The sequence below is a fragment of the Lampetra fluviatilis genome, unplaced genomic scaffold (assembly GCF_964198595.1).
Source record: "Lampetra fluviatilis unplaced genomic scaffold, kcLamFluv1.1 SCAFFOLD_1487, whole genome shotgun sequence".
NCBI classification, from domain to species: Eukaryota; Metazoa; Chordata; class Hyperoartia; order Petromyzontiformes; family Petromyzontidae; genus Lampetra; species Lampetra fluviatilis.
This window is the reverse complement of record NW_027620686.1, coordinates 1-13,898: the sequence shown is the minus strand read 5'-3', so window position 1 is coordinate 13,898 and position 13,898 is coordinate 1. Positions and strand designations below refer to the sequence as shown.

Sequence of the window (13,898 nt, the reverse complement as noted above, 5' to 3'; positions counted from 1 at the left end):
ACCACCACCACTCACCACCACTCACCACCACTCACCACCACCACTCACCACCACTCACCACACCACTCACCACCACTCACTCACCACTCACCACCACTCACCACCACACCCTCTATGGACACTGACAAAGCGTTTGTCTTTAAATAATCTTTATTGTACAAACAGGGAGAATACACGGACGTGAAATCCTCACCGACTGCTCTCTGTGTGGTGAGTCTGTGGGTCTCTGCGTGGTGAGTCTGTGGGTCTCTGTGTGGTGAGTCTGTGGGTCTCTGTGTGGTGAGTCTGTGGGTCTCTGTGTGGTGAGTCTGTGGGTCTCTGTGTGGTGAGTCTGTGGGTCTCTGTGTGGTGAGTCTGTGGGTCTCTGTGTGGTGAATCTGTGGGTTTCTGTGTGGTGAGTCTGTGGGTCTCTGTGTGGTGAGTCTGTGGGTCTCTGTGTGGTGAGTCTGTGGGTCTCTGTGTGGTGAATCTGTGGGTCTCTGTGTGGTGAATCTGTGGGTCTCTGTGTGGTGAGTCTATGGGCCTCTGTGTGGTGAATCTGTGGGTCTCTGTGTGGTGAATCTGTGGGTCTCTGTGTGGTGAGTCTATGGGTCTCTGTGTGGTGAATCTGTGGGTCTCTGTGTGGTGAGTCTATGGGTCTCTGTGTGGTGAATCTATGGGTCTCTGTGTGGTGAGTCTGTGGGTCTCTGTGTGGTGAGTCTGTGGGTCTCTGTGTGGTGAGTCTGTGGGTCTCTGTGTGGTGAGTCTGTGGGTCTCTGTGTGGTGAATCTGTGGGTTTCTGTGTGGTGAGTCTGTGGGTCTCTGTGTGGTGAGTCTGTGGGTCTCTGTGTGGTGAGTCTGTGGGTCTCTGTGTGGTGAGTCTGTGGGTCTCTGTGTGGTGAGTCTGTGGGTCTCTGTGTGGTGAGTCTGTGGGTCTCTGTGTGGTGAGTCTGTGGGTCTCTGTGTGGTGAGTCTGTGGGTCTCTGTGTGGTGAATCTGTGGGTTTCTGTGTGGTGAGTCTGTGGGTCTCTGTGTGGTGAGTCTGTGGGTCTCTGTGTGGTGAGTCTGTGGGTCTCTGTGTGGTGAATCTGTGGGTCTCTGTGTGGTGAATCTGTGGGTCTCTGTGTGGTGAGTCTATGGGTCTCTGTGTGGTGAATCTGTGGGTCTCTGTGTGGTGAATCTGTGGGTCTCTGTGTGGTGAGTCTATGGGTCTCTGTGTGGTGAATCTGTGGGTCTCTGTGTGGTGAATCTGTGGGTCTCTGTGTGGTGAGTCTATGGGTCTCTGTGTGGTGAATCTATGGGTCTCTGTGTGGTGAGTCTATGGGTCTCTGTGTGGTGAATCTGTGGGTCTCTGTGTGGTGAGTCTGTGGGTCTCTGTGTGGTGAATCTGTGGGTCTCTGTGTGGTGAGTCTGTGGGTCTCTGTGTGGTGAATCTGTGGGTCTCTGTGTGGTGAGTCTATGGGTCTCTGTGTGGTGAATCTGTGGGTCTCTGTGTGGTGAGTCTATGGGTCTCTGCGTGGTGAGTCTATGGGTCTCTGTGTGGTGAGTCTGTGGGTCTCTGTGTGGTGAGTCTATGGGTCTCTGCGTGGTGAGTCTATGGGTCTCTGTGTGGTGAGTCTATGGGTCTCTGTGTGAGTGAGTCTATGGGTCTCTGTGTGATGAGTCTATGGGTCTCTGTGTGGTGAGTCTATGGGTCTCTGTGTGGTGGTGAGTCTATGGGTCTCTGTGTGGTGAGTCTATGGGTCTCTGTGTGGTTAATCTATGGGTTTTGAGTGATGAGTCTATGGGTTTTTGTGTGGTGGGTCTATGGGTATCTGTGTGAGTGTGTGAGTTGGTGAGTGTGTGGGTGTGTGAATGTGTGAGTCTGTGTGTATGAATGTGTGTGTGAGTGTGTGAGTGAGTCTGTGGGTGGATGTGTGTGAATGTGTGTGTGAGTGGGTGGGTGAGTGTGTGAGTGTGTGAGTGAGTGTGTGAGTGAATGTGTGTGTGAATGTGTGTGTGAGTGCGTGAGTGAGTCTGTGGGTGGATGTGTGTGTGAGTGGGTGGGTGTGTGAATGTGTGTGTGAGTGAGTGTGTGAGTGAGTGTGTGAGTGAGTGTGTGTATGAATGTGTGTGTGAGTGTGTGAGTGAGTCTGTGGGTGGATGTGTGTGAATGTGTGTGTGAGTGGGTGGGTGAGTGTGTGAGTGTGTGTGTGAGTGAGTGTGTGAGTGTGTGAGTGAATGTGTGTGTGAATGTGTGTATGAATGTGTGTGTGAGTGTGTGAGTGAGTCTGTGGGTGGATGTGTGTGAATGTGTGTGTGAGTGGGTGGGTGAGTGTGTGAGTGTGTGTGTGAGTGAGTGTGTGAGTGTGTGAGTGAATGTGTGTGTGAATGTGTGTATGAATGTGTGTGTGAGTGTGTGAGTGAGTCTGTGGGTGGATGTGTGTGAATGTGTGTGTGAGTGGGTGGGTGAGTGTGTGAGTGTGTGTGTGAGTGAGTGTGTGAGTGTGTGAGTGAATGTGTGTGTGAATATGTGTGAATATGTGTGAATGTGTGTGAATGTGTGTGAGTGGTGGCCTCAAGATACACACGGCCTGGCACAAGCATCGTGGTGACGTCACCGCCACTTAGTGGCGAATGGCGGTTGTTGTTGTTGTTGTTGTTTGAGTGGTCGGGGGGGTGGGGGGTGTAGGGGGGGGGGTGTTCTCTAGCCCAGGCTGTCCCCCCACGGTTTAGAGCCCCCCCCAGGGCCCCCCCCAGGGCCCCCCTTTGCGGGGCCCCCCGTCACCTCGCTGCGTTTGGACGTCACCGACAGCCCCGGCACAGGAGCCGCCCCCTTCTGCTGCTGCTGCTGCTGCTGCAGGGGATTCTGGGAGAACGTCTGTCTGAGCGGAGCTGCACCAATGGGTGAGAAGGAGGGGGGGGGGGGGGTGTGAAGACAAAGACAAAGGTGCACCCTCCCCCCGTGTGGCCTTGACAGACCATCGGGGCAAGTGGCGATGCTCACGCCCGCACGAGATTACTCATTTGAGGCCGAGTCGACCTAGGGGAGGCCCAGGGCCGAGTGGCACGGAGCAGCACCTGAGGAAGGGCACCTCGAAGGTAACTCCGTGATGTCCGCTTCAGCGGACGTAGCGCCTGAGCTCTGAGCCAATCGGAACCCAGCGCTGTGACGCGGGGACAACACGGGGAGTGCGTGTGAGTCTCGTGTGAGTGGGCGGGGGGGGAGGGGAGGGAGGGGGGAGGGGAGGGAGGGAGGGGAGGGAGGGGAGGGGAGGGGGGAAGGGATGGAGGGGGGGAGGGAGGGGAGGGGGGAAGGGATGGAGGGGGGAAGGGATGGAGGGGGGGAGGGAGGGGAGGGGAGGGGGGGAGGGAGGGGAGGGGAGGGGGGAAGGGATGGAGGGGGGGAGGGGGGGAGGGAGGAGAGGGGAGGGGGGGGAGGGAGGAGGGAGGGGAGGGATGCAGGGGAGGGAGGAAGGGGGGGGCGGAGCGAAGGGATGGAGGGGGGGAGGGGGGGAGGGAGGGGAGGGAGGGGAGGGGGGAAGGAGGGAGGGAGGGGAGCGGAGGGAGGGGGGGGGGGAGGGGAGGGAGGGGAGGGATGCAGGGGAGGGAGGAAGGGGGGGGGGGGAGCGAAGGGATGGAGGGGAGGGGGGAAGGGATGGAGGGGGGGAGGGAGGGGGGGGAAGAGATGGAGGGGAGGGGGGTAGGGAGGGGAGGGAGGGGAGGGAGGGAGGGGAGGGTGGGGGGAGGTACGGACCCTTTGCGGCGATGTCAAGACGGTGCTTGATGAATCTCTCGCGCTCCTTGAGGCGGTGAGCTTCCTTAGAATCACTCCAATCTGCACAACCACAATCACACAGAGACCCGTAGACTCACACAGAGACCCATAGACTCACACGGAGACCCGTAGACTCACACAGAGACCCGTAGACTCACACAGAGACCCGTAGACTCACACAGAGACCCGTAGACTCACACGGAGACCCATAGACTCACACGGAGACCCATAGACTCACACAGAGACCCGTAGACTCACACAGAGACACCCACAGACTCACACAGAGACCCACAGACTCACACAGAGACCCACAGACTCACACAGAGACCCATAGACTCACACAGAGACCCATAGACTCACACAGAGACCCGTAGACTCACACAGAGACCTACAGACTCACACAGAAACCCATAGACTCACACAGAGACCCATAGACTCACACAGAGACCCATAGACTCACACAGAGACCCATAGACTCACACAGAGACCCATAGACTCACACATGGACCCATAGACTCACACAGAGACCCGTAGACTCACGCAGAGACCCGTAGACTCACACAGAGACCCGTAGACTCACGCAGAGACCCGTAGACTCACACAGAGACCCACAGACTCACACAGAGACCCACAGACTCACACAGAGACCCACAGACTCACACAGAGACCCACAGACTCACACAGAGACCCACAGACTCACACATGGACCCATAGACTCACACAGAGACCCATAGACTCACACATGGACCCATAGACTCACACAGAGACCCATAGACTCACACAGAGACCCACAGACTCACACAGAGACCCACACACACACTACGCACACCACACACACTACACACACAAACACACTACACACGCACTACACCCTACACACACACCACACACTACACTACACACACACACCACACCCTACACACACTACACACACACCACACACTACACTACACACAAACACACTACACACGCACTACACCCTACACACACACTACACACACACCACACACTACACTACACACACACACCACACCCTACACACACTACACACACACCACACACTACACTACACACACACCACACCCTACACACACCACACACACACTACACACACTACACTACTACACACTACACACACACACTACACACACACTACTACACACACACTACACTACACCCTACACACACACTACACACACACCCTACACACACACACACACCGCCCACACACACACACTTCACACTACACACACACTACGCACTACACACACTACACACATTACACACACACTACACACACACACTACACACACACTACACACCCTACACACACTACACACACACACTACACCCTACTACACACACACTACACACACACTACACCCTACTACACACACTACACACACTACACACACACTACACACACTACACACACACTACACACACTACACACACACTACACACACTACTACACACACTACACACACACACTACATACACCCTACACACACACTACACACACACTACACACACACTACACACACTACACACACACTACACACACACTACACACACACGACACACACACACTACACACACACTACACACACACTACTACACACACTACACACACACTACACACACCCTACACACACACTACACACACACTACACACACCCTACACACACACTACACACACCCTACACACACACACTACACACACACTACACACACTACAACACAAACACACACCCTACACACACACCCTACACACACACACGACACACCCTACACACACTACTACACACACACTACACACACACGACACACACACGACACACACACTACACACACACTACACACACACTACACACACACTACACACACCCTACACACACACTACACACACACTACACACACACGACACACACACGACACACACACTACACACACACTACACACACACTACACACACACCACACACACTACACACACACTACACACACTACTACACACACTACACACACACTACACACACACTACACACACACTACACACACACGACACACACACTACACACACACTACACACACACTACACACACACTACACACACACTACACACACACCACACACACCACTACACACACACTACACACACTACTACACACACACTACACACACACTACACACACACTACACACACACTACACACACACGACACACTACACTCACACACACACTACACACACACACCTTACACCCTACACACACACACAACACTACACACTACACACACACTACACACACACACACTACACATTACACACACCACACCACACACCCTACACACACACCACACACACTACACACACACTACACACACTACTACACACACACTACACACACACTACACACACACTACACACACACTACACACACACTACTACACACACACTACACACACACTACACACACACGACACACTACACTCACACACACACTACACACACAACACTACACACTACACACACACACACTACACATTACACACACCACACCACACACCCTACACACTACACACACCCTACACACACCACACCACACACCCTACACACACACTACACACACCCTACACACACACTACACACACACTACACACCCTACACACTACACACACACTACACACACACTACACACACACTACACACACACTACACACACACTACACACACTACTACCCTACACACTACACACACTACACACACACTACACACACACCACACACTACACACACACACTACTACCCTACACACTACACACACACTACACACACCATACACACACTACACACACACTACACACACACTACACACACACTACACACACTACTACCCTACACACTACACACACACTACACACACACTACACACACACTACACACACACTACACACACACTACACACACACTACACACACACTACACACACTACTACCCTACACACTACACACACACTACACACACACTACACACACACCACACACACACTACTACCCTACACACTACACACACACTACACACACCATACACACACTACACACACACTACACACACACACTACTACCCTAGACACACACTACACACACTACACACTCTACACACTCTACACACACTACACACACACTACACACACACTACACACACACACCCTACACACTACACACACACACCACACACACACCCTACACACTACACACACACACACACTACACACACACCCTACACACTACACACACCCCACACACACACACCACACACACCCCACACACCCCACACACACACGACACACACACTACACTACACACTACACACACACTACTACACACACACACTACACACACACTACACACACACTACTACACACTACTACACACACCACTACACCCACTACTACACACACACTACACACACACTACACACACACTACACACACACGACACACACTACACACACACGACACACACACTACATACACACTACACACACACGACACACTACACTCACACACACACTACACACACACACCTTACACCCTACACACACACAACACTACACACTACACACACACTACACATTACACACACCACACCACACACCCTACACACACCCTACACACACCACACCACACACCCTACACACTACACACTACACACACCCTACACACACCACACCACACACCCTACACACACCCTACACACACACTACACACACACTACTACCCTACACACTACACACACTACACACACACTACACACACACACTACATACACCCTACACACACACTACACACACACTACACACACACTACACACACACACTACATACACCCTACACACACACGACACACACTACACACACACTACACACACACACCACACACTACACACACACCACACACTACACACACACTACACACACACTACACACACTACTACCCTACACACTACACACACACTACACACACACTACACACACTACTACCCTACACACTACACACACACTACACACACACTACACACACACTACACACACACCACACACTACACACACACCACACACTACACACACACACTACTACCCTACACACTACACACACACTACACACACCCTACACACACTACACACACACTACACACACACACTACTACCCTAGACACACACTACACACTCTACACACACTACACACACTACACACTCTACACACTCTACACACACTACACACACACTACACACACACACCACACACACACCCTACACACTACACACACACACACACTACACACACACCCTACACACTACACACACACCCCACACACACACACCACACACACCCCACACACACACGACACACACACTACACTACACACTACACACACTACACACACACTACACACACACTACACACACACTACTACACACACCACTACACCCACTACTACACACACACTACACACACACTACACACACACGACACACACAACACTACACACTACACACACACTACACACACACTACACACACACTACACACACACGACACACTACACTCACACACACACTACACACACACACCTTACACCCTACACACACAACACTACACACTACACACACACACACTACACATTACACACACCACACCACACACCCTACACACTACACACACCCTACACACACCACACCACACACCCTACACACTACACACTACACACACCCTACACACACCACACCACACACCCTACACACACACTACACACACACTACACACACTACTACCCTACACACTACACACACACTACACACACACTACACACACACTACACACACACTACACACACTACTACCCTACACACTACACACACACTACACACACACTACACACACTACACACATACTACACACACACACTACACACACACTACTACCCTACACACTACACACACACTACACACACACTACACACACACTACACACACACACTACTACCCTACACACTACATACACACACACACACACCACACACACTACACACACACTACACACACACTACACACACTACTACCCTACACACTACACACACACTACACACACACTACACACACTACACACATACTACACACACACACTACACACACACTACTACCCTACACACTACACACACACTACACACACACTACACACACACTACACACACACACTACTACCCTACACACTACATACACACACACACACACCACACACACTACACACACACTACACACACACTACACACACACTACACACTACACACACACACACCACACACACCCTACACACTCACTCTTCTTCACGGTGGAGATGAATCCCTGGCTGGGCACTACTACACACACACTACACACACTACACACACACTACACACACTACACACACCCTACACACACACCCTACACACACACTACACACACTACAACACAAACACACACCCTACACACACACCCTACACACACACTACACACACTACAACACAAACACACACCCTACACACACACCCTACACACACACTACACACACACTACACACACACACGACACACCCTACACACACTACTACCCTACACACACACACACACTACACACACACTACACACACTACACACACACACACTACACACACACCCTACACACACAAACACACACACCACACACACTACACACACACTACTACCCTACACACACACACACACCACACACACACCCCACACACTCACTCTTCTTCACGGTGGAGATGAATCCCTGGCTGGGCACTACTACACACACTACACACACACTACACACACACTACACACACACTACACACACACTACTACCCTACACACTACACACACTACTACCCTACACACTACACACACACTACACACACACTACCCTACACACTACACACACACTACACACACACTACACACACTACACACACACTACCCTACACACTACACACACACTACACACACTACACACATACTACACACACACACTACTACCCTACACACTACACACACACTACACACACACTACACACACACTACACACACACACTACTACCCTACACACTACACACACACTACACACACCCTACACACACTACTACACACACCACACACCCTACACACACTACTATACACACACTACACACCACACACACACCACACACCCTACACACTACACTCACACACACCCTACACACTCACTCTTCTTCACGGTGGAGATGAATCCCTGGCTGGGCACTACTACACACACACTACACACACACTACACACACACCCCACACACACACTACTACCCTACACACTACACACACACACCACACACCCTACACACTACACACACACACCACACACCCTACACACTACACACACACCACACACCCTACACACACACACACACACCACACACACCCCACACACTACACACACACACACACAGCACACACACACCCTACACACACACTACACACACACCACACACCCTACACACTACACTCACACACACCCTACACACTCACTCTTCTTCACGGTGGAGATGAATCCCTGGCTGGGCACTACTACACACACACTACACACACACTACACACACACCCCACACACACACTACTACCCTACACACTACACACACACACCACACACCCTACACACTACACACACACACCACACACCCTACACACTACACACACACCACACACCCTACACACACACACACACCACACACACCCCACACACTACACACACACACACACAGCACACACACACACCCTACACACACACTACACACACACCACACACCCTACACACACACCACACACACACCCCACACACTCACTCTTCTTCACGGTGGAGATGAATCCCTGGCTGGGCATGGCTCCCGCCGCGTGCCGTACGCGCTCCGGAATTCCCAGCTTGCGTCGGACGGCGCCAACACGAAGCACCGAAACTTGCAGCAGCGACACCACATTCGACGTGAGCCAGTAGGTGAACACGGCCTACGAAGGGGGCACAAAGAAGACACGGGTACCACCCCCCCCGCCAGCAGCGTAGCCTGTAAGAAGAAAGCCTCGATTTGAGGCTTACGGGAGCGCCACAATCCATAGTTTTCGCGAGTCAAGTCCACGTAGCGAGAAACAAGTTAAACCCGTAAAAACAAAGTGTTTCACTATAAATCCTTTACATGCGTGGCGGCTGGAGTCTCCTCTCGTCCTCTGGCTCGAGATGGCTGCCACCTGTGGGTCAGATGATTGTCTGCCAGTATTAAGCAATTGGTAATTCAATATTTAATTTGTTTTCCCTAAAAAAGCGTAAATAAAATTGAAATTTTTTTTCACGAAAATGCATTGTCAGACACAACGAGTCTGCGTGGAAAATGTCAGCTCGATTGGATCACGGGAAGTGGGTTAAAAAACGAGCGAAAGATTTGCACGGTCCTAAGCAAGCAAGCAAGCGAACTTAATATAAAGGATTTAAAAATATATTCGCCTGCGGAGGACACGGGGATCGATCCCGCGACCTTTGGCATGGGAAGCGAGGGCGCTACCAACTGCGCTACTCCGCCAGGGCCTGTGGAGGGGTTACGCTCTGGGCTCCTACACTGTGACGTTCAGCCAAAGCCATGAATGAGTTGTATTTGAATAAATGCTAAATAGTTGTTTTTTGCCTAAACAGTGTAAAATTTTTGAACAAAAAAATCTTCACGAACATTAATTGTCAAGCACAACGAGTCTGCGTGCCAAAAATGTCAGCTCGATTGGATCGCGGGAAGTGGGGTTAAAAAAACGAGCGAAAGATTTGCACGGTCGTAAGCAAGCGCGCAAGCAAGCGAGCAAGCGAACTTAATATAAAGGATTTAAAAATAAGAACGAAACACGACGTTTCTCCAGCCCCCCCCCCACCCTTCCCTACACGCCACCAACACCCCACCACCACCACCACCACCACCCTCTCCCCCATGAACTCCTACAGCCACGACTCGTGCCCTACGAGAAGCAACATCAGCTGATCGTTTCTTCAGCTGAAGGCGGCCGCTTGCGTTGCCACCGAAACGTCGCCTTTTCTCTCGGCAATGTGTTACTCGCGACGCGACTTTGCCGAATAAACCGGAGGGTCTGTAACAGACTGTGTGGTGGTTGTTGTTGTTGTGTGTGCGGTGGTTGTTGTTGTGTGTGTGGTGGTTGCTGTTGTGTGTGTGATGGTTGTGTGTGTGTGGTGGTTGTGGTTGTGTGTCCGATGGTTGTGTGTGATGGTTGTGTGTGTGATGGTTGTGTGTGTGATGGGTGTTGTTGTGTGTGTGTGGTGGTTGTGTGTGTGATGGTTGTGTGTCTGTGATGGTTGTGTGTGTGATGGTTGTTGTTGTGTGTGTGATGGTTGTGTGTGTGTGATGGTTGTGTGTGTGTGTGATGGTTGTGTGTGTGGTGGTTGTGTGTGTGATGTTTGTTGTGTGTGATGGTTGCGTGTGGTTGTGTGTGTGCGAGTTGTGGTTGTGTGTGTGATGGTTGCGTGTGGTTGTGTGTGTTGTGTGTGATGGTTGTGTGTGTGATGGTTGCGTGTGGTTGTGTGTGTGATGGTTGTGTGTGTGTGTGTGTTGTAGTTGTGTGTGTGTTTGTGTGTGTGTTTGCGTGTGTGTGTGCGTGTGTTTGCGTGTGTGTGTGCGTGTGATTATGTGTGTGTGTTTGTGTGTTGCGTGTGTGTGATGGTTGTGCGTGTGATGGTTGTGTGTGCGTGTGTGTGTGCGTGTGATGGTTGTGTGTGCGTGTGTGTGCGTGTGATTGTGTGTGTGTGTGTGATGGTTGTGTGTGTGATGGTTGTGTGTGCGTGTGATGGTTGCGTGTGTGTGCGTGTGTGTGTGTGCGTGTGATTGTGTGTGTGTGTGTGATGGTTGTGTGTGTGATGGTTGTGTGTGTTGCGTGTGTGTTTGCGTGTGTGTGTGCGTGTGATTGTGTGTGTGTGTGTTGCGTGTGTGATTGTGTGTGGTTGTGTGTGTGTGTTTGCGTGTGTGTGTGTTGCGTGTGTGTTGTGTGTGTGTGTTGCGTGGTGCGTGGTGCGTGTGTGTGCGCGTGTGATTGTGTGTCTGTTGCGTGTGTGTTGTGTGTGTGTTGCGTGGTGCGTGGTGCGTGTGTGTGCGCGTGTGATTGTGTGTGTGTGTGTTGCGTGTGTGTTGTGTGTGTGTGTGTTGCGTGGTGCGTGGTGCGTGTGTGTGCGCGTGTGATTGTGTGTTGCGTGTGTGTTGTGTGTGTGTGTGTTGCGTGGTGCGTGGTGCGTGTGTGTGCGCGTGTGATTGTGTGTGTGTGTGTGTTGCGTGTGTGTTGTGTGTGTGTGTGTTGCGTGGTGCGTGTGTGTGCGCGTGTGATTGTGTGTGTGTGTGTGATGGTTGTGTGTGTGTGTGCGTGTGTGCGCGTGTGATTGTGTGTGTGTGTGATGATGGTTGTGTGTGTGTGTTGCGTGGTGCGTGTGTGCGTGTGTGCGTGTGTGCGTGTGATTGTGTGTGTGTGTGTGATGGTTGTGTGTGTGTGTTGCGTGGTGCGTGTGTGCGCGTGTGCGCGTGTGATTGTGTGTGTGTGTGTGATGGTTGTGTGTGTGTGTTGCGTGGTGCGTGGTGCGTGTGTGCGTGTGTGCGCGTGTGATTGTGTGTGTGTTGCGTGGTGCGTGTGTGCGTGTGTGCGTGTGATTGTGTGTGTGTTGCGTGTGCGGCGGTACGCAACAGCCGTGGCCGCTGGTTTGGCGGTGTGTGACGTGCGCCTCTCACGGTCGGGAAGGAAGCGACGAGTGGCAGGATGACGATGGGGACGATGCGAAACACGTTCTTCATGGCCTTGTAGTTGGGGTTGTCCACCCCAGTCTCGGCTCCCAGCTGCAGAGAGAGGGGAGAGAGGGGAGAGAGGGGAGAGAGGGGGGAGAGAGGGGAGAGGGGAGAGAGGGGGGAGAGGGGAGAGAGGGGAGAGGGGGAGAGGGGGGAGAGGGGAGAGAGGGGGAGAGGGGGGAGAGGGGAGAGGGGGGAGAGGGGGAGAGGGGGGAGAGGGGAGAGAGGGGGGAGAGGGGGGAGAGGGGAGAGGGGGGAGAGGGGAGAGAGGGGGGGAGAGGGGGGAGA

The 13,898-nt window shown here is 52.2% G+C and overlaps 1 protein-coding gene across 1 annotated transcript; it reads right to left on the bottom strand.

Annotated features, from left to right (window-relative positions):
* Positions 1 to 1,295: 1,295 nt before the first annotated feature.
* LOC144954257 (mitochondrial inner membrane protein OXA1L-like) lies at positions 1,296 to 13,686 on the bottom strand. Its single transcript, XM_078884793.1, has 4 exons — positions 13,557 to 13,686; positions 10,644 to 10,803; positions 3,716 to 3,796; positions 1,296 to 2,853 (listed from the first exon to the last, which is right to left on the bottom strand). Exons 1-4 carry the CDS (start codon positions 13,617 to 13,619, stop codon positions 2,666 to 2,668), a joined length of 492 nt encoding a protein of 163 aa, XP_078740919.1. The 5' UTR covers positions 13,620 to 13,686; the 3' UTR covers positions 1,296 to 2,665.
* Positions 13,687 to 13,898: the final 212 nt, after the last annotated feature.

What these genes read in the sequence shown, in the direction of transcription:
- LOC144954257 (XM_078884793.1), bottom strand. Translation starts at nt 13,619, where the DNA reads ATGAAGAACGTGTTTCGCATCGTCCCCATCGTCATCCTGCCACTCGTC. An exon ending in TCGTCGCTTCCTTCCCGACC is followed by an intron (nt 10,804 to 13,556) that starts GTGAGAGGCGCA and finishes CCCCCTTCGTAG; the next exon opens with GCCGTGTTCACCTACTGGCT. An exon ending in TCTTGACATCGCCGCAAAGG is followed by an intron (nt 2,854 to 3,715) that starts GTCCGTACCTCC and finishes CCATTGGTGCAG; the next exon opens with CTCCGCTCAGACAGACGTTC.